The 22,865-nt window shown below is 44.0% G+C and overlaps 1 protein-coding gene across 1 annotated transcript in view; it reads right to left on the bottom strand.

Moving 5' to 3' along the window:
• LOC103194004 (acid-sensing ion channel 2) overlaps nt 1-22,865 on the bottom strand; it is a 583,672-nt gene that overhangs the window by 123,741 nt on the left and 437,066 nt on the right. Inside the window, exon 3 of the mRNA XM_007937325.2 lies at nt 22,109-22,259. Coding sequence (XP_007935516.2) covers nt 22,109-22,259 — 151 coding nt within the window. The remainder of the gene's footprint in view (nt 1-22,108; nt 22,260-22,865) is intronic.

The raw sequence follows: 22,865 nt of genomic DNA, 5'->3' as shown, positions 1-22,865 counted from the left end.
GGATTGCCCAACCTTCCTTCTGAGGAGTGGCTGGTGGGTTTGAATCGCCAGCCTTCTGGTTAGCAGTCAAGTGCTTTAGCCACTATGCTACCAGAGCTCCTATGCTACCATCCCTTACTGCTTATCCTTAACCCTGTCCAAACCACCCAACCAACCAACCAGTTGCTGTCGAGTTGACTCTAACTCAGCTACCCCATATGTATCAGTGCAAATGGTGCTCCATAGTATTTTCAGTGGCTGATTTATCAGAAGTAGAATGCCAGGTCTTTCTTCCAAAACACCTCTGAGTAACTTGAACCTCTAACCTTTCAGTTAGTCATCACCCAGGGACCCTGCCCACATCTTTCTGAATGGTTCTTCATTAATCTCTCCTTGTATTGCCCAATCTGGGTGAGCCATTGACTCTAAGAGGTAAGTGGGAGCGTCCTCTGCAGAAGCACTCAGCCTCTCTGTTTGAGTACTCTCTTGGATGGGGATCTCTCTACTTGAAGGAGCAACCCAGAGTTTTCAATGTAAGTTCATCCTTACATTGGGTTGAAAATAGTTTGCTTGTAGATTTTAGCTTCTGATCCTTGCTTCCCTCCATCTTCTACTTGATGGCCCTTTAAGGAACTGAAGGTGGATACCATGACCACCAGAGAAAAAAGAACTGATCCTTCCTGAGGGCCAGACAAGGAGCTGGGTGCTTCATACCATTTCACATTTACTCTTTTATTTTTTAAAAATTTCATTGTGATTTGGGTGAAAATGTACAGAGCAAATTCATTTTCCATACAGCAATCCATATACATTTTGTTTCATGACATTGACTATAATTCCCCACAATGTAACAACTGTCTTCTCACTTCCTCCCTATAGTTACCTCTTCCTTGTGTCCTTCCCTCCCATGCACTTCTGCACCCTGAGCTGTCTCCCTGTGCATACTGTGCCCTTCTGTTCTCCCACAATTGACTGCTCTAAGGAGTGTATCTACCTGACATAAATGTTCGCCCATATGCCTGTCTATTATTTGTCTGGAAGTCACAGGAGTGAGTTCAATTCCAGACCTGAAGAGTAGCTAGAGGCCATAGTCTCAGGGGTCTCACTAGGCTTTACCAGACCAGCAAACCTGGTCTTTTTTCTTTTTATGATTCTGAGTTATTCTACTTTATTCTCCCTCTCTATCCAGGATCTTCTACAAGGATCTCCCTTGGAGTGGTTGACAGTGGTAGCCAGGCACCATCTAGTTCTTCTGGTCTCATGGTCATATAACCTGAGAATCACATGGTCTACAAGTACCTTGGACTAATTGATTCCATGCATCTTTGATTTTCTTCATTCTTCTTTGCTCTGGATGATGAGAGACCCATCACTGCATCTAGAAGGCCACTTGCAAGCTTTTAATATCCCAGTCTCTACTCACCAAAGTAGGATGTGGAACAATGTTTTGTGTAGCATGTTATGTCAACTGAGCTTGATGTTCCCTGTGAGCATGGTCCTGAGCCCACAGGTCCAACAACTTGCTCCCTCTGGGTAGCTGGCTGTGGCCAACAAGTCACCACAACCTTCTCAGTTGTCGCTCTACTATATACCTGGACATTCTTACAGCACATACAAATATGCTTGTAGAAACATCATCTGCCAACCCTATACATGGTCATGGGTGCACTCCCTGCTGCCTAGACATACCTGATTGTTCAGCCTGTCCACCCATCTATCCACCCATAGATCAATATTTGCCATCACTGACAATACAGTACTGTATGTGCAAAAGGGTTCATCTTTGTTGTCTGTACCTCCCATGGACCTCTCTGTCTTCCTCTTCCTCACTGCCTCTGTGTTGATCACTCACATTTGGTACCTTGCCCTTCCCTTCACCCAAATCAATACTTGTCTCCACCTATGTAGTAGTGTTCCCTCCCCACCCCTCCCACCCCTGGTAACCAACAAAGTTTCGTTCCATATATAAACCTTTCCTTGACTTTTTACAATAGTGGACTAATACAACATTTGTTCTTCTGTGACTGACTTATTTCACTCAGCATAATGTCCTCCAAGTTCATCCACGTTGTTGTTGTTATGTGCCGTTGAGTCGGACCCGACTCATAGTGACCCCTCCTTGGGTTTCCGAGGCAGTATCACTATGGAAGTAGATTGCCCAACCTTCCTTCCAAGGAGTGGCTGGTGGGTTTGAACCACCAGCTTTCTGGTTAGCAGTCAAGTATCTTAGCCACTATGCTACCAGAGTACCACGTTATGTGGTGTTTTGTAGATTCTACACTATTCTTTACTGTTGTATAGTCATTGTGTGTATGTACCATACTTTTCTTAGCCATTATTCTGTTGACGGGGGGGTTGTTTCCATCTTTTCGCTATTGTAAATGGTGCTGCAATGAACATGGGTGTGCGTATATCTGCTCTTATCCTGGCTCTCACTTCTTTCAAATATACACCTAGTAAAGGGATTGCTGGGTCAAATGGATACCATTTCACATTTATTCTCACATTCACTGGAAATCACATATTGAATGCCCACTGTGGACACATGCCACTGGGCAAGGAACAGCTGTTTGGTGGTGAATCCAGCACAGTCTCTGTCATCATAAGCTCATGTTCTGGTTAGAGGTGGATACTAAGGAGCAGTAGTAAATGCTAGGAGGAAAAGTGAAGCAGGGAAGGGGATAGAGTGGCAGGACAGGGTGGGACAGCTGCAGGCTCTTAGGTCAGAGCCAGGGAAGGCCTTTCTAGGGCACTAGCACTGGCACAGTGACCTGAATGGAGTAAGCAGATGAGCCACAGGCTGGCAGGGGAAGGTGTTCCAGGCAGAGGGAACAGCAAGTGCAAAGACACTGAGACAGGAAGTCACTTAGCCTATTTCAAGAACAACAGGGATGGGGTCAGAGAGGCTAAATGATCACTTAATTTACTTCTCACAGTTACCCCAAAAGGTTGGCTTATTAGTAGCACTCCCATTTTACAGATGAGGAAATATAGGCACAGAGAGGTTATTTTGCTCCTGGCCACACAAAGCAAATTCAGAATTCAAACCCTTGTCAGTTGGGCTCCAAAGCCCATGCTTTTGCCCTCTAGCACATGGCCTCTCTCAAATACTTTGTGTCTTTCTCACGTCACTGGCCATATTCTGCATTATGTTGTTGTCCTTTGGGCCCTTGCTTTGTCCTTTTTAACAGTCCACAAATACCTTGCAGGTTAGGGCTCTGAGCCATTCAGCTTTTTAAGTGTATTCAGTGTACAGCAAGCTTTGGGGTATTCACAGACTTCATCTTACTGGACCCTCCCAGCTGTCAGGTGCCAATGTCCTCATTTTATTCTATTTCACTTCATTTTTTTTTTTTTTTTTTCCACAATAAGCTCATTTTATAGACCAAGGAAAGAAACCTCAGAGAAAGTAAAGGACAAGCCCAGAGTCCATGGCTCATGAATGCAGAGAATTTTGAAGTTAGGAGAGTCCTTGACACTTCTTTAAGTCAATTAGCATTTCATCTTTCAGGTGGGGAAACTGAGGTCCAGAGAGACTATGAGAGTGGCCATTAATTACCCAGCAAGTGGGAGCAGGGTGCCCAGCATCTAGTTCCCTGGACACCTTCTTCTACCCTTTGCCAGTCTGCCAGAAGCCACAGTAATGCCAGATGAGGAGTCAATAAGGGTCTAAGCTAGGCAAGGAAGCAGAGGGAAAGTGGTTTAATTTACAGTGGGCTCGGCAGCCTCCATTCTCTTATTTCCAAGTTCAGGGGACAGCTCACTGCATGTATGATGATAACTAGGGCAAGAACTCAGCCCTCTATCTTCAGATGCCTGGTGGAAAGGGCCTGAAGAATGCCATTGGGTGAACTAGAGGTGCCATCTTGGCCCTTCACCCTCCCTTGGAAATCCATGTCACAGACCTAAGGAGGCCCAAGCCAGGCCCAGAAAGTGAGGCCAGGAATGCATCAAGGAAAGAGCAATGGCTCTGAGGCCCAGCCTTGCCACTTACCAGTTGTGTGACCTCATGCAAATTTCTTTCTGAGCCTTAGTTTCCTCTTTGGTCAAATGAAGGGGGCTGATCTCTCAGGTCTCTTCTGGCTCTAAAATGCTATGATCTGGGGACCATACACAAGTCTCTCAACCTCCTCACTGCACCTCATTTTCATTTGCTGCAGAATGGCTTTTTTTTTTTTTTTCAATATACAGAAGTAGCTGCTTAGCCAGTCACATCAAATTGGAAGAGGATGTTTTTCTAGAGAATCCAGAAGTCGCTGCCTAGCTAAAAATTGGACAATGTGTTTCTTGTCCTCCTTCTCCACCCCTCCCCTGACAAGCTCAGTAAAACCACATCCCTAGGTAAGAAAATCAGAACCAAATATGAGGGAGACAGACACATTCATGCTTGATCGCTCACAGGTGACACTTTGAGGCTAGATGAGCTTCTGGAGGAAGAAAAATCAACACTGTGTCCCCATACTGGATGAGCGGCAATTAGGTCTGTTCAGGGTATAAGCGTGATGTAGCACAGGGCTCTTAGGAGCAACTCGTGAATCAGGAGATGCTGTTAAGTGTGCCACACAAGGTAAAAAAAAAAAAAGACAAGGCCACAAGAGAGGAGCTATGGTGGAGTAGTAGTTAAAGCATTTGGCTATTAACCAAAAGGTTGGCAGTTCAAAGCCACTAGCTGCTCTATGGGCGAAAGATCTGCTTTTGTAAAGATTTAAAGGTTTGGAAACTCTAGGGGGCAGTTCTACTCTGTCCTATAGGGTCACTATGAATCAGAATCAACTGGATGGCAGTGGGTTTGGTTTGAATTGGCCACCAATATTTGGTGAAAGCTGTAAATTCCAGCCCCTCCTGCAGAGCATTTTAACATTTTAAAGGCCCTGAGAAGTGCAGCAGACTGGTTGGTGCAAATAGTTAACGCGCTCGGCTGCAAACGGAAAGGTTGGAGGTTGGCATCCACCCAGAAGGCCCTTGGAGATCTACGTGTAAAAAAATCAGCCATTGCAAACACTGTGGAGCACAGTTCCACTCTGATACACATGGGGTCACCATGAGTCAGACTCGACTTGATAACAACCAGTTTACTGGTTAAGAAGTACAGCAAAACACGTTATACTTTGTTGAACTCAGTGTTTCCCCAAACAAATTTTTTCTCCTGTTTTCATTTTTAAGAAACTCTAACTCTTGCTGAAAAGAACCAAGGACCAAATCAGAAAACGGATTCAAGTCCTAGTTCCAATTTTTGTTAGCAATGATTGTAGGCAAGTCACTCAACTTCTCAGAGACTTGCTGACTGCATCTGTTAAACGGGAGTGATTAGAACTGTCCTGTCTACATCATGGGATTGATTAGACAAGGAGCTGTTGTGGTTGTTGTGATGTGCTGTTGAGTCGGCCCTGACTCATAGTGACCCCTCCTTGGGTTTCCAAGGCAGTATCATTACGGAAGTAGATTGCCCAACCTTCCTTCCAAGCAGTGGCTGGTGGGTTTGAACTGCCAGCCTTTTGGTTAGCAGACAATGCCTTAGGCACTATGCTACCAGAGCTCCTAGACAAGGAGCAGAGGATCGAATACAGGTGAAAGCACTTTATACACGGTAATGTGATGTGCCCATGTAGGAGAAGGAGAGTCAATGTTAGGACTTAGTTATGCAACAGAAAAGCATGACTGCACTTAACAACTTCCTGCTAAACAGAATATTTACAAAATTTACATTAGTGAAGGCACTGTGCACAGAGATGGGTCTAGTCTCATTACAAAAAGATTTATCCCAAAGATTCTTTAAATAATGAGTTTCCCTAGTGCATTCAGGCTCAGAGATTATAAATTACTTGATAAGAAGGCTGAAGAGTCTGTGTGGGAGACCTTCCGTACAGGAGGCATTACCCTTGAAAGGCCGTCAAGAAGTGCCACATCTCCGAAATTATAAGGGAAGTTGGTGGATGATTAAGATTCTATTTATAAAAATTTTGTTTACACACACTGACTGCGGAAGTTAGGTGCAACCAGATTGCTGAAGGGATCATGTATATAAATTGTGATGTGATTATAGAATTCAAAGTCATTCAAATCGTAACTGAAGCTTTTCATTATTGAATATTTTCTCAATCAATGAATATAAAAAGCAAGATGGCTTTCATGCATGGTGATATCTGAGAAATATTTTGATGTTCAAATGATATCCTTGTATTTCCAAAAGACTGAGAAACAGGGGTCTACAGGAGTGCCTCTCACACTTGAATGTGCAAATAAAACACCCAGACATCCTGCTATGATGCAGATTTGAGGTGGGGCTTCCAGGTGAGGTGGATGCTACCCACTGAAGACCATAGTGTGAGTGCTATTAGATACTGCTGTTGAGTCTGATCTGACTCAAGTGACCCCCCCTTGGGTTTCCAAGGCAGTATCACTACAGAAGTAGATTGCCTGATCTTCCTTCTGAGGAGTGGCTGGTGGGTTTGAACTGCCAGCCTTCTGGTTAGCAGTCAAATGCCTTAGGCACTATGCCACCAGAGCTGTACTGTGAGTAGCAGGACTAATGGGAAAGCATCCATGCTGTGGAGCAGAACACCCCAGGTTCTTGCTGACTTGGCCTTTACCTACCTCTCTGTTGTTGGTAGGTGCTGTGGGTCATCTTGGACTCATAGTGACCCTACATGCAGCAGAATGAAACACTGCCCAGTCCTGCGCCAGCCCCACAATCCTTGCTATACCTCAGCCCATTGTTGCAGCCACTGTGCCAATCCATCTTGTTGAGGGCCTCCCCCTCTACTTTACTAAGCATGATATCCTTCTCCAGGGAATGGTCCCTCCTTACAACATGACCAAAGTGGGTGAGACGAAGTCTGGCCATTCTCACCTCCAAGGAGCACTCCGGCTGCATCTACCTCTCTCACCCCAGGCTTTATCCTCAGCTGTAGCCACCCCAGCATCCTTTGCTCCCTGTGCCTGGCATCTCACCTCCCTAGGATCTCATTCATCACATACACCCTACCCTAACTCCCACACACTGCCTAGCAACCTGGCCAAAGGTCTTCTCCTCTCTGAAGCCTCTTTTTCCTCCCTTCCAGAACCAACTCTCCTCTCCATTGTTCTCCATCAATCCGTGACCGTCATGACATTTGATAGCACTTATTTGTTTACATCTCCCATGACTAGACTACAAGTGTCTGTCACTCTGTAGCCACTTTACATAAAAGTTATTGGACAAATGACTTTCCACCTACTCCTGTCATTCTGTGGTGGCTTGCATGTTGCTGTGATGCTGGAAGCCGTGCCACCAGTATTTCAAATACCAGTAGGGTCACCCATGGGGGACAGGTTTCAGTTAAGCTTCCGGCCTAAGCCAGACTAGGAAGAAAGGCCTGGTGATCTACTTTCAAAAATTAGCCAATGAAAACCCTATGGATCAGAGAATACTGCCTGAGACTTGAACTTGATTACTTTGGATCCATCATCAGGAGGGTCTAACATTAGAGAAAGACATTATGTTAGGTAAAGTGGAGGGCCAGCAAAGGTGAGGGAAACCCTCAATGAGATGGATTGACTCAATGGCTGCAATAACGAACAGACCAATAGTCATGACGTTGGTGCAGGACCGGGCAACATTTTGGTCTGATGCTGACAGAGTGGCCATGAGCTGGAGCTGACTTGGTGGCAATTAACAACAGTGCATAAAAGAAGCTTCAAGATTCCCTAGCTTGTGAACTCTGTGAAAACTTGGACTGGGCCCTTTATCTCTGTATCACTGAGTGCCTGGCACAGAAGTAGGCACTCAGTAAACAGATATATTGAATGGGGAGACATGAGTTCTGATGGTGGGTCTGTTCCATCCACCTCCTTGATGTCCTTTTGAGACTGTTGCCTGGCAGAGTTGGGAGTCCTAACTAGTGCATATATATTTTCTGCACAGCACTTAGCTTAATGCAGGTCTTCTCAGAATGATAAAAGTCAGGCTGCTTCTGGCTGCTTAATGGATGCCTACCTCCAACAGTGCTTCTGATTTATGCAATCATTTCTCCAGACTCCTTGGGCACCTGTGGAGACCCTCTCCTCCCCTCAGCACCAAGGCCTAGTCTGAGCAAGAGAGAGCTCAGGATCCCAGCTAGCTGTTGCATGTCACCATGCTCCAAACTTTCAGAATTCAGGCACGAGCCTACTCCTCTCATTTTGGGAGGTCCTCAGCACCTGGCAGCATGACAAGAGTTTTTCCTGGGAGCAGAGATGTTGGAGAAACCATAGCAACCATCAGCATCCATTCTTGCTTATGTCCCACTTGTCATGGGGGATAGAAAAATGCTACCCTTGATTGCTGCTCAGTCCTTCCAGCTATGCTGAAAATTTATGATTAATTTTAATTTAACTTTTATTTTTATCAAAGCAATGTATGTACATAATTTAAAAAACCAAATGGTACTGCAAGTCTTCTGATGAAAAACAGCAGTTTCCTGCTCCACCTCTCCTCACTCCCAAAGTCCCATTCTCAGAGGCCAAGAAAGACTCTCAACTGTTCAAGCTGTTTCTTCCTATTACTTATGTTCATGTTTCCATGGACATGAGTTGGTAATTATTTCTTGATTTTAAAACAATTTTTGTTGTTGTTAGCTGCTGTTGAGTCAGCCCGTAACTCACAGTGACACAATGGAATGAAAGTGCCATCCCCATGATAGGTTGTGGATTGGACTATTGTGATCCATAGGGTTTTCATTGGCTGATTTTCAAAAGTAGATTGCCAGGCCTTTCTTCCTGGTCTTCCTTAGTCTGGAAGCACCACTGCCACCCGTTCAGCATCACAGCAAAACATGCAAGTCTCCACTGACAGATGGGTCGGGGCTACACAGGAGGTGTGTTGGCTGGAGACTGAGCCCAGGTCTTGGCATGAAAGGTGAGAATTCTACCACAGAACCACCAGTCTCCTCCTACCAAAAGACCACTGAATTCCTATCAAAGAAGATGGAGGATTTAGTCTTTTGATGTAGTGTCTCACCCTATTTCTTTTCCTTTCGTTCTCCAATTGTAGTTAAATTTTATTTTGGTATCATATTCAGCTCTTACATAATTTTGACTGTGTAATTGTGTACATTCCAGTTTTGTAGTATATAATGTTTTTGAGCTCTTTCTTATGAAACTTTGTTTCTCCTGTTTTGTTTTGCCTTGTTTTTTGTTGGTTTGTTCGGTTAGTCTTCTGAATGATCTAACTAACTTCTTAGCATGATCTTCCTAGGTTATTTTGTTTGGAGACCCCTGACTCTCATTATCTGTGGGTCTTTTCTCTTGAACTTCTCAAGTTCCTCCAGGGAGAGGTTCTGACTGGGGATGGGTGGCGCAGAGAAGCCTGGCTTGGAGGTCTCACTACTCAATAAGCAGAATTTTGCTTCATTTCCCTGTTTTCTGTATAACACCTCACCTATGTCCTTAGTTGTGCTTGGAGGTCTCACTGCTCAATAAGTGTCTTAAGAGCCCTCATGTCCTAACCTTGCGGAGAGCAAATCTGTCTTCTGCTGAGGTGGGGTATAGTACTTGTCTACTCTTTGGGCCATTGGAGGGTATCTTTGGGCCATTGGAGGGTATCTGGGCTCTTTACTAACTTTTAATAAACCAACCCTCCTAGTTTTAGCTCCACCTCTTATCCTAGTCTTCAGCACTATCGAATTCCTCCAATTCCTGATCCTTTCTGAGGGTTCTGTGGTGAGAAATGCTTTGGCTTTAATTGTCTTCCCCATTGGAGGCCCTGATCTTCAGCCTGATCTGGTCTGCCAACTCAAGTATCACTTATCTATCTGCTTGGCATCTTCCAAAAATGTAATGCTGTCTTAAGAGCCCTCATGTCCTAACAGTTAAGTGCTCAATTGCTAACCAAAAACATCAGTAGTTGACCTGGTGTCTGTATCTGTAAAGATTACAGTCTAGAAAACCCTATGCAGGCAGTTCTACTCTGTCCTATAGGGTCATTATGAGTGGCAATCAACTTGAAGACACACAACAACAACAGTGTTGTTTTAGGAGCCCTGGTGGCACAAAGGTTAAGTGCTCAGCTGTTAACTGAAATTTTGGTGGTTTGAACCCATCATCTGCTCCATAGGAGAAATGACTTGGCAATCTACTCCCATAACGATTGCTGCCCTTATTGTTTTGTGATTTGTCTAGTTGGTTCTGACTCACAGTGACCTGATGTACAATAGAAAGAAGCACTGCCCATTCCTGTGCCATCCTCAGAATCACTGTTATGTTGGGACCCATTGTTCTAGCCACTGTGTTAATCCCATCTTGCTGAGGGTCATCCTCTTTTTTGCCGACCCTCTACTTTATCAAGCATGATATCCTTCTCCAGGGACTAATCCCTCCTGATAACAAAACCTAAGTAAGAAAGATGAAGTCTCACCATCCTTCCTGCTAAGGTGCATTCTGGCTGTACTTATTTCTAGACAGATTTGTTCATTCTTTTGGCAGTCCATGCTATATTCAATATTCTTGCCAACACCATAACTCAGATGTACAAATTCTTCTTTAGTCTTCCTTATTCATTGTCCAGGTTTTGCATGTATATAAGGTGATCGAAAATACTATGGCTTGGGTCAGGCACACCTTAGTCTCCAAAGTGATATCTTTGCTTCATAATGTTTTAAAAGGGGTCTTTTGTGGTAGATTTGCCCAATGCAATACATCATTTGATTTCTTGACTGATGCTTCCATAGGCATTGATTCTGAATTCAAGTAAAATGAAATCCTTGACCTCAATCTTTTCTCCATTTATCATGATGTTGCTTATTGGTCTAGTTTTTCTTTATGTTGAGCTGTAATCCATACTGAAGGCTATAGTCTCTGATCTTCATCAGTAAGTCCTTCAAGTCCTCTTCATTTTCAACAAGCAAGGTTGTGTCATCTGCATAGTGCAGGCTGTTAATGACTCTTCCTGCAATCCTGATGCTCCATTCTTCTTCATATAGTTCAGTTTCTATTATTTGCTCAGCATACAGACTGAATAAATATGGTGAAAGAATACCACGTTGGCACAGACTTTTCCTGATTTTAAACCATTTGGTATCACCTTGCTCTGTTTGAACTGCTTGTTGGTCTACGTACAGGCTCTGCATGAGCACATGTAAAGATTGCAGCCTAGCAAACCCTAGGAGGCAGTTCTACCCTATCAAAGGGGGTCAGTGGGAGTCGAAATCAACTCGATGGCACCTAACAACAACATTTTCTTCTCTCCCATCTTTTTAGTTCCTGTGGGTTTATACTTAAAAACAAACAAACAAAAATAAGTCCTCAACTATCCTTTTAGTGTGGGTTGGGGAGGGAGTAGGAGCTCTCGTGGCATAGTGATTAAAGCACTCAGTTATTAACCAAAAGGTCAGCAGTTCAAACCCACCAGCCACTCTGTGGAAGAAAGATGTCCCAGTTTGCTCCCATAAAGATTATAGCCTTGGAAACCCTGTGGGGGTCCTCTACTCTGTCCAATCAAGTCAGAATCAACTCAATGGCAATGGGCTTGGGTTTTTTTGGGGGGGAGGGTGGTTAGGGAAGTAGCAGAGATGACTCATGTGTTCAGTTCACCATGTTTCACCAGAATTCTAGTCTATCAGCTTCCCTGAGGGTATAGAGCTCTGCAAAATGTTCTAAGTGACTTTCACCAGCCTAGGCGATGAAGAGTGATACTGAGGGCTGTCTTTGGAATGTCCACAGCCACAGAATCAACCAATATAGTTTTCATCTCAATAATAGCAGCCTCCTATCTAATGGTTTACAAGCTGGTTTCCATGGAGTCCCAGGGTTCCTCAGGGATGCTCCAGGTATGGCCAAAGGGAGCAATGCAGAAAGCAAGCCAGGGTCTTTGGCTTCCCATCTCCATTTGAATAAGAGAGGTCCTGATTTTATCTGTTTTATATATTGGGCCTGTGCTAGAGCTTTGTTCATTATAAGGACCCTGCTATCGAAAAAGGAAAAGAAGGAAAAAAAAAGGATAAATAGAAAAGGAGAACTGTACCACTCTCTCCAGAGATGTCACCTGAACCTTTTTCCTGAGCTATTTTCATAGCAGTGCTTTTAAATTGTGAACATTAAAAGAAATTTAGTGCAGGGAGAATAGCTTTTGGGTTCAGAAATGGGTTTTGCACTTGGTTCAAATACTTAACTAGGAGTGTGCCCTTGGGATGCTTACTCAACTCTCTGGGCCTCAGTTTCTTTATCTTTCAATGAGAGTGTAATACTTCATTAGCAAGACAATTGGGTGCATTCATGAGATAGACTCATAGTTGTTAATTATCAGCTGCCACGGAGTCAGCTCCAACTCGTGGTGACCTTGTGTCTAACAGAGCAAAATGCTGCCTGGTTCTGTACCATCTTCATGATCACTGGTAAATGTTTGAGTCCATTGTTTTGAATATTGTGTTAATCCATCTAATTAGGGGCTCATCTCAGTTTTGCTGACCCTCTACCAAATGTGATGTCCTTTTCTAGTGATTGGTCTTCCCTGATGATGTGTCCAAATTAAGTGAACTGAAGTCTTAATATCTTCACTTTTAAGGAGCACATATTGTTGTCTTTAGATGTTGATAAGTCAGAGCCTAAAGTAGCTACTTATTAACATTAGTTTCTCTCTCCCCTTAGTTCTGCCAAACCTGCTGCCATGGAGTCAATTCTGACTGATAACAAGTCTATAGGACAGAGTAGAAAGTGCTCCATAGGGTTTTCAAGGCTATAAGTCTTTACAGAAGCAGGTTGCCTCTTCTCTCACAGAGAGGCTGGTGTGTTTGAACTGCCAACCTTTTGGTTAGCAGCCAAATGCTGTAACCACTGTGCCACCAGAGCCCTCTTAGGTCTGCCTGTATACACAATTCCAACATAGATTTTTTTTTTCTTTAAACAAATATAGTGGCCTGGTAGCACCAGAGAACCAAGCAGTCCAGGCCCCTGTCCTCTTGAGTTCATGCTTCAACAGAAAGGGACAGACAATAAAAAATAAGCACAATAAATAAGTACACTATGTGGTATACAAGGATGAAGGGAGATGGAGTGGGGTGGAGATAGGGCTATAATTTTAAATAGGTAGTCATTACAAACATGACATTTAAGCAAAGATTTGACAAAGTGAGACAACTATAGCTAGCTGCCATCAAGTCACCCTGACTCATGGTAATCCCATTCACAACAGGATTGAATCATTGTAATCTATAGGGTTTTCCTGAGCTATTTTTTGGGGGTAGATTACCAGGTCTTTCTTCTTGTCTGTCTTCTCTGGAAGCTCGACTGAAACCTATTCAGAATCATAGCCTCCACTGATAGATGAGTGGTGGTGACGAATGAGGTGTACTGGCCAGAATAGAAACTGGGTCTCTGGCATGAAAGGTGAGAATTCTACCATGGAATCATCACAGCTCCCATATGAGATAATTAGCCCTTCAGATATTTGATGAGAGAAAATTCCAAGCAGAGGGGAGAGCAAGTGAAGATGAGCTAAAGTAAGAGTGTCACTCAAGTGTTCAAGAGATGGCAGTGTGACAAGAGCCAAGTGAACCAGAGGACAGCAGGAGATAATGAGGCCAGAGGGACAATAGGGCCAGATTTTCACCCCATTCCAGGATAGATTCTAAAAATAATTCCTTTGCAAAAACATATATGATAGACAATCATGGGAGAATAGAAGAGCTGTGTATGCACAGGGAGACAGCTCAGGGGGCAGGAGTGCATGGAGGGAAGGACACGGGAAGAGGTAACTATGGGGAGGAAGTGTGAGGGGAGCTGTTGCATTGTGGGAAGTGCAGTCAATGTCATGAGACAAAGTGTATGTGAGCTGCTGCATGGAAAGTGAATTTGCTCTGTAAACTTTCACCCAAATCACAACAAAAATTTTAAAAATATATGATATAATATTAAAGTCATTTTTCTTTAACAGTAGGCTTTGAGGAAATCAAGGCAGATTGTATCTGCTGATAAAAAGTATATTTTGCATTATGATGAATGAAGGATAGAGAGAGATGAGGAAGGGAGAGCCTTGTTTATGGTTCTTCCAACTTCTGAATTCATCTCTTCAGATTTTGAGAACATTAGAGAACTCACTGGACATTAATTCTGGTTTCCTCAGATGTGAGATGTTGTTGTTAGGTGCCATTGAATTGATTTCAACTCATAGTGACCTTGTGTACAACAGAATGAAACACTGACTAGTCCTGCACCACCCTCACAATCTTTGCTGTGTTGAGCCCATCATTGCAGCCACTGTGTCAATCCATCTTGTTGAGGGTCTTCCCTTTTTTTGCTGATCCTCTGCTTTACCAAGCATGATGTCCTTCTCCAGGGACTGGTCCCTCCTGATAACATGACAAAGTAGGAGAGACAAAGTCTGGCATTTTCACTTCTAAGGAACATTCTGGTTGTACTTCTTCCAAGACAGATTTATTCATTCTTCTGGCAGTCCACGGTATTTTCAATACTCTTAGCCAACACCGCAATACAAATGCATCAATTCTTCTGTAGGCTTACTTATTCATTGTCTGGCTTTCACATACATATGAGGTTATTGAAAAGACAATGGGTTGGGTCAGGCACATGTTGGTCTTCAAAGTGACATTTTTGCTCTTTGACATTTTAAAGAGGTCTTTTGCGGTGTATTTACCCAATGCAATATGTTGTTTGATTTCTTGACTGCAGCTTCCAAGGGCATTGATTGTTGATCCAAGTCAAACGAAATATTTGACAACTTCAATATTTTCTCCATTTATCATGATATTACTTATTGATCCAATTGTCAGGATGTTTGTTTTCTTTATGTTGAGATGTAATCCATACTGATGGCTGTAGTCTTTGATGTTCATCAATAAGTGCTTCAAGACTTCTTCACTTTTAGCAAGCAAGGTTGTCATCTGCATATTGTGGGTTGTTAATGAGTCTTCCTTCAATCCTGATACCCTGTTCTTCTTCATATACTCCAGCTTCTCAGATTATTTGCTCAGCATACAGATTGAATAAGTATGATGAGAAGATACAATCCTGGTATACACCCTTTCTGATTTTAAGCCATGCAATATCCCCTTTTTCTGTTCAAATGATTGCCTCTTGGTATATGTACAGGTTCTTCATGAACAAACCTGAATGTTCTGGAATTCCCATTCTTTACATTGTTATCCATAATTTGTGATGATCCACACAGTTGAATGCCTTTGCATAATCAACAAAACACAGGTAAACATCTTTCTGGTATTCGTTGCTCTCAGCCAGGATCCATCTGACATCAGCAATGATATCCCTTGTTCCACATCCTCTCCTGAATGTGGCATGAATTTCTGGCACACTGAAGGCCAGTGACTGAAGACTAGACAAGTTGTGGGATGACATCAAGGACATCATACATGAAGAAAGCAAAAGGTCATTAAAAAGACAGGAAAGGAAGAAAAGACCAAAATAGATGTTGAAGAGACTCTGAAACTTGCTCTTGATGGAGAGTAGCTAAAGTGAGTGGAAGAAATGATGAAGTAAAAGATATGAACAGAAGATTTCAAGGGGCAGCTTAATAAGACAAAGTAAAGTATTATAATGAAATATGCAAAGACTTAGAGTTAGAAAATCAAAAGGGAAGAACATATTTGGCATTTCTCAAGTTGAAAGAATTGAAGAACAATTCAAACCTCAAGTTGAAATACTGATAAACCTATTGGTAAAATATGGAACAATGCAAAAAACATCAAAAGAAGATGGAAGGAATACACAGAGCCATTGTACCAAAAAGTATAGATCGATGTTCAACCATTTCAGTAGGTAGCATATTATCAAGAACCAACGATGTTGAAGGAAAAAGTGGAAACTGCACTGAATGAACTGGTGAAAAACAAGGCTCCAGGAATTGGCAGAATGCCCATTGAGAAGTTTCAACAAATGGATGCAATACTGAAGGTGCTCACTCATTTATGCCAAGAAATTTATGACAGCTACCTGGCCAACTGACAGGAAAAGATCCATATTTGTGCCCATTCCAAAGAAAGGGGATCCAACAGAATGTGGAAATTATTGAACAATATATTAATATCACACACAACTAAAATTTCACTGAATTCCTCAGACTGCTAACCAGAAGGTTGGCAGTTCAAACCCACCAGCCACTCCTCGGAAGGAAGATGGGGCAATCTACTTCCATAGTGATACTGGCTCGGAAACCCAAGGAGGGGTCGCTATGAGCTGGGTCTGACTCAAAGGCAAATAACAACAACAGCAACAACAGCCTACCCCAAATCCTTATCCTCATTCCTACTTCCCTCAGCCACGTCCATTCATGGGGTTATCTACTGAGCTCAGTTCTCTTGGGAACTCCTTGCCCAACTGCAATCCACACAGCTTCTGCAGGATCATCATATCCACACACTTCCTTGGCCGGCTGAAGCTCGGCCAATAATTGCTGTCCTTGTTTTTTGAGTTTTAGTGCTTTTTTTAAAACAAATATTTTATTTTATTTTAAATAGAAGATTAATGAGAGTCAAGTCATTCTCTCACTGATGGTAAAGCCCCCCCGCCCCCCCAAAAAAAACCAAACTCACTGCCATCAAGCCAAATCCGATTCATGGCAACCCCTCCTGGGGTTTCTGAGGCAATATCTCTATGAAAGTAGATTACCCAATCTTCCTTCCCAGGAATGACTGGTAGGTTTGAACTGTCAGCCTTCTGGTTCGCAGTCAAATGCCTTAGGCACTACACCACCAGAGCTCCCTAGCTGATGGTGTTTGTTGTTGTTGTTAGGTTTAGTGACCCCTCCTTGGATTTCCGGGAGCTCTGGTAGCATAGTGGCTAAGGCACTTGACTGCTAACCAGAAGGCTGGCGGTTCAACCCCACCAGCCACTCCTTGCAAGGAAGGTTGGGCAATCTTACTTCCGTAGTGATACTGCCTCGGTAACCCAAGGAGGGGTCGCTATGAGTCAGGGCTGACTCGACGGCACATAACAACAACAACAACAACCTTGGATTTCCGAGGCAGTATCACTACGGAAGTAGATTGCCCAACCTTCTTTCCCAGGAGTGGCTGGTGGGTTTGAACCATCAGCCTTCTGGTTAGCAGTCAAGTGTCTTAGGCACTATGCCACCAGAGTTCCCTTGCTCATGGTAGGCTCTGTAAAATATAAAACCCAGGATCTATTTGGAGCTATGTGTGAAAAAACTATATGTGAAAAAGCTTGTCTCCAGTGAGAGAAAATGAAAGTGATTTAGAGAGAGGAGAGGTGGCAGAAGGGGTGAGAGACCTGTGGGGGGGGGCTGTGAGCCCTTGGTTTCAGTTGTTTCTGAGGCTGCATCATTGCCCCTCCTGCTGTTTGGTTGTTGAAGTTGCTTTTGGATTTGGGGGGCGGGGGAGGGCAGTGCAGCAATACAACTCCTTTGATGCCTAAGCTTGTTTGAATCAGGATTTCCTCATGTGCAACCTAGATAACCCACTGCCTATTTCTTTTATCTTTGAAGTGACTCAGAGGCATCAACACAGAGTTTCAGTTTCAACAACCTCCCACCTGTTTTCAATTTAATTTCCTGTAGAAAACTCTGGCCATGAAATCTGCACTACTATAGTTTAGGACAGCTTTCGTAAAGTATATTTTGTAACCTCCTCCATTGGCGAGGGGGTGGCGAACATTCCCATGGTCAAAGGCATTTAGGAAATAAATATGACATGCAGTGTTCCTATCTTGGAGATTCATGATTTAGCGTATTAAAGAATTCCTGCAATGAATAAATGTGTTTAACTTTATTTCCAGGGTCTCCCTGATTTTTTCCCCCATATTCTTTATATTCATGTAACAGGTAATGTCCCAAACATCGGGATTCACTTTGGGGCATACTGTCCACGTGGGATTTTACTCATCTTCTTTAGAATGGCATATTAATGGGTGTCACGTGAGTCGGTCCAGGTTGTGTCTCTGAACAGAGATGTTTGACCAAGAGGAGTCCCTGTTGTGGGGCTGTGTTAGCCTGGAGGAAGGGCTGCTTTTGATAATTTGCATCAAGTTGCCCTCTGCTTGTAGTGATAGTTCAGAGGTAGAATCCTCATCTTTCATGAGAGAGACCTGGGTTCAATTCCCAGTCAACAGACCACCCAACTGTCAGTGAGGCTTGTCTTGGCTATGATGCTGAACAGGTTTCAGTGGAGCTTCCAGATTGAAAGACAGACTAGGATCTACTTCCAAAAAATTAGCAATGAAAGCTCTATGGATCACAATGGTTTGATCCTCAACAGATCATGGGGATGGCATAGGACTAGGCAGTGCTTCATTCCATTGTTCATGGGGTCTCATGAGTTAGTGTCCAACTCAGAAGCAGCTAACAAAAATAGCCCTCTACTTCTGGTAGCATAGTGGCTAAAGCACTTGACTGCTAACCAGAAGGTTGGCGGTTCAAACCCACCAGCCACTCCTTGGAAGGAAGGTTGGGCAATCCTACTTCCATAGTGATACTGCCTCGGAAACCCAAGGAGGGGTCGCTATGAGTCGGGGCCGACTCGATGGCAAACATCAACAACAACAACAACTCTCTAAGCAGGAGCCCACAGGGTTGGGTGCACCCAGATGGGGTGCCTTTTTGTGATCTATGCTTTGGCATCATATGTTCTTGTAGTGGTCAGACTGCCACCCCAGAAGTTCTTTCTGTTAGTCAGAATTATGCCCAGAAGACTCCTTAAATTTCTGAGGGAGGACGCTGTCCATGAAGAAAGGCAGGGATTTACCACAGGCTCTTGTCTGAATATAATGGGATAATGGGACTCCCAGATGTCAGGGGGCTTCAGGATCCCTGTCACAGGTATGGGGTATTTGGAATATCTCCTGTTTTATTTGGACTCTCCCCTGCCTCTGGAATGGTTTGCTGTCCTCCCACCCTCTGGTCATCATCTGCTTCCAGTTTACAGAGCACTTCTGTGGAAAAGCTCACATTTGATTCCTTCAGTTTCCTAAAGTTGATGGGTTTTATTTGCCCGATTTGCCTCCCTTTCACATGTGAGGGGACGGAGGCTTACTCATTTGTCCTAAAGTGGATCAGATCTCTTTCTCCACCCCACCACAGTGCCCTGTCATCATGCTGCTATGGCCACTCCCTCCACAACCACATTTTGATTCCTTTTCTTTCATCACCCAACTGTCTTACATAAAGGCCTAGTCTCCTTCCTCAAGGGACTAAGAGATGGGAATGCCAAGGAAGTAAGATTAAAGATTAAATAATACTCAGTTCCTCATTATAACTAGCCACATTTCAAATATTCAGTAACACAGTTCTACTCTGACACATATAAAACCAACCCAAACTCATTGACATCGAGTTGATTCTAACTCATAGTGATCCCCATTGGGTTTCCAAGGCAGTAAATCTTTACAGAAGTAGATTGCCCCATCTTCCTTCTGCAGAGTGGCTGGTGGGTTTGAACTGCCAAACTTCTGGTTAGGCAGTGCACAACCAGAGCTCCTTCTGACATGTATAGGATGACCACAAGTTGGAGCTGACCTAACAACAACTGCTTGTTTTGTTTTTAACATAATGCAATATGACTGGTATCCTTAGAAAGACAGGAGAAGAGGTACAGAGATACAGAGAGGGGAGACAGCCACATGAAGATAGAGGCAGAGATTAGAGTGATGCATATATAAGCCAAGGAACATTGGAAGCTAGGAAGAGACAAGGAAGGACTTTCCCCTAGAACTTTCAGAGAGAGCATGGCCCTGCTGACTTCCCAAATTTGGACTTCTAGCCTCCAGAACCATGAGACAATAAATTTCTGTGGTCTTAAGCCACCCTGTTTCTGGTACTTTCTTACAGCAGCCCTGTTGTTGTTATGTGCTATCGAGTCGGACCCGACTCATAGCGACCCCTCCTTAAGTTTCTGAGGCGGTATTACTACAGAAGTAGATTGCTCAACCTTCCTTCCAAGGAGTGGCTGGTGGGTTTGAACTGCCAGCCTTCTGGCTAGCAGTCAAATGCTTTAGGCACTATGCTACCAGAATTCCTATAGCAGCCCTAGGAACGAATAAAATTACCATGCAAAACATAATTAACTTCTCGTCAGGCCAGCACAGCACTTGGGTGCTGTGTCACCAGGACTCATTTTATTTCCTTATTTCTCTCCTTGTTCCAAAGGTGAGTCAATACACGTATTATGTTCTGGTATCTGCAAGGAAAGGCCCTCCTTTGGGGACCAAGATCTAGCTCCCAGGACCCAGAGTTGTCTATAGGTCACGGGGCATATAGGCTGATCATAAGAATGTTTTGGAAAGCCAGGCCCTGTCAGCCAAGTTTCAATGATTCCAGAGCCTGGCATTAATACAAACTTCCTTTATCAATCTGCATCTTAAGTTGTAGGCAGGGTGTATCTAATTTAGAAACATGGACATGATCAACAAAACGTCTTCTCAGCAAGAAGCTAATAGGGCTCGGAGTGCCCTGGAGTTTGAGTAAGCTGCCAAAAGGCATTACTATAATGCTGAGAGTAGTGGCCATTTTATTTTTTCAGTTTAAGCACGAGGAGGATTCACTATAACTATAACAGGGTCAGATTACCCAGAGAAGAAGGCAAGCCTGAGCTTGCTTGTGCTTACTTACTAATCTGCAGTGAAAAAAGTTCACATTTTTTTCCTACCAAATCAAAGTTCTGCTTCTAGATGTGGCTGGCATCTGCTTCTTTCCCAATCTCACAACATCTTCCCATAGGATCAGAGCCTCTTTTCAAATTTGTAATCCCTGACAGGGATGGAGTACCCAGTAGGCAATGTAAACATGGGCTTAGTTGTGCTTACTTACTAATCTGTAGTGAACAGATGTGGTGAGAAACATGTGGAACTATTCACTATTGATTAGTAAGTAAGCACAGGGAAGCCTGGGCTGACTTGCTTATTGGGTAATGCACTCCATAACGGAAGGTAAATGGCCATGCTTACTGAGGCTCGGAGGTAGGGCGAGTGTGGTGGTGGTAGGGAGAGAGCGTGGAGTTTACAATTAGTCACTTCAGAAGTCTGGAAAGCAAGGAAATGTGAGGGTAGGGCCTCAGAATGGGAGGGATGGGCTCTAGGATTCATGGAATGGTGGCAGCAAGTGGTGGGGGCTACATCCTGTCCCCAGAGGATCTGGGCTAGGCTGCTTGGCCTCCACTTCCTCTTCATTTCAACCTAAGTGCCCAGGGCCTCTCTAGAACCTTCTCTCACCCCTCCTCCTCCTCTGGCCCTTGCTAGGCTCCTCTTTTCAAACTACCTCCTTTCTCCCTTATGCTCTGAACAACACGGCATTGGTCTTCCTCAGGCTTCCTTTACATTCATGGTCTCCACCCTTGGGCACATCTTTGCCTTCTCCACCTGTTGAAATTCTACAAGACCCCATTCAAATAAGTCATTTGCCAGGAAGCTTTCCCTCAACCCCCCAACGCTGCCCTGCAGGTGGGGGGAGCTGGTCCCTCCACAGCCTTATGTAGAGTTTATCATTCTGAACTGCTATTTTCTGTCTCTTCCTCTAGGTTTTGAGCAAAGACTTGTTCTTTTCCATTTTAATATCGTCACTTAAGTGTAAAGTCTGAGAGAGTTTATATGCTTAATGAATAGTTTGCTGAATAAATAAACAAAGGCATGAATGCATGAAATAAGCTTTAGGGCCTGCACACGGGCTCATGCAAGCATGGCACCAGGCCCCTGAGTCCATACTCTTTGATATTCCAACACTTCACAATCCTTTCACATTCCCCCAGTGGGCAGGAGCCCGCTTTTCTCTCAGTTGGGCCTCACTAGCTGGGTTTGGGATATTCAGGATGGCTGGGAGAGGAAGAAGCTGATGCATCCTTTCCTCTTGTCCTGAAATCAAGCCACCCACCTGCCCAACCATATCTTTTCATTCAAGCCTTTCTCTATGTGTCTTCCCCAACATCACCCCTCATCCTGTCTTACTTCCCTTTTCTGTGTCTCCATCATCTGCCTCAGTTTCACCTAGTGAACTCTAGAAAACCCAGAGCATCACAGCCCATGCCAGGGACATCTTTACCATTTATACTTGCATGTCACCCATGCTACCCACCCCTTGATAGGAAAGCAGTCTTTTATAGGGCAGACAAAGACAGCCCCACCGGAGCCAAACCAGTCTTTCAGAGTTGGTCCTGCACCCGCCCCCATCGCCCAGCACCCCTGCTCCTTGTGCCCAGCTCACCTGTCTCTCCCCAGATGGGCAGGTACTCATCTTGCTGAATGTCCAGCATGATCTCCAGCCCGTTGCCTGTCCCCCCCTTGACCGTGGTAAGCAGAGGTTTGCCATCCTCGCCTGAGTTAAACATGTAACACTTCCCATATTTTGTAAACACCTGAAGGAGAGAAGAGAGAGAGAGAAGCACATGGGTGACTTAAGACTGGGCTCCAGAGATTGCTGAGTCCCCACAACATGTCACAATCAACCCACCTTGGGGACTGATGATTCCTCACCCTACTAACGGCCCAACTTACGCTAAGTGGGATTCTGGCATCAAAGAAAAGATATGGACACTCTTTGGGGTTTGATATAATGGGATCTGTACACTGCCATTGGTTGGTCCTGTCCTCTCCCAAGTGTTAAACATCAGCTGTAAACTCTGGCCCTCCAATCCGCACTTCTGGCCTGAGCTCTTCCGGGCTCCAGACCCATTATCTTACTGCTTCATAACCATATTCTCAAGGTGTCCCCCAGGACCTTGACCTTGACATTCACCATGTCCCAAAAGGAATAAATAATCTTCTTTAGCTTCTCTGTCCCATTCTACAATTCTCCACTTACCAAGGTGCTCAAACCAGAGCCCTCAAGTCACTATAGACTCTCATTGTTTAACCAGCAAGGCCTATCAGTATGGCCTCTGCCTCTATCTTGAATTTGGCCTTTACTATACTGCTGTATTCTTTCTCCACACTTATTCAATCTATATGCTGAGCAAATAATC

Source organism: Orycteropus afer, unplaced genomic scaffold (assembly GCF_000298275.1).
Source record: "Orycteropus afer afer isolate SDZICR_OR568_19922 unplaced genomic scaffold, OryAfe1.0 scaffold00042, whole genome shotgun sequence".
Classification (NCBI taxonomy): domain Eukaryota; kingdom Metazoa; phylum Chordata; class Mammalia; order Tubulidentata; family Orycteropodidae; genus Orycteropus; species Orycteropus afer.
The sequence above is the reverse complement of the archived record's forward strand: the minus strand, read 5'-3'. Positions and strand labels throughout refer to the sequence as shown.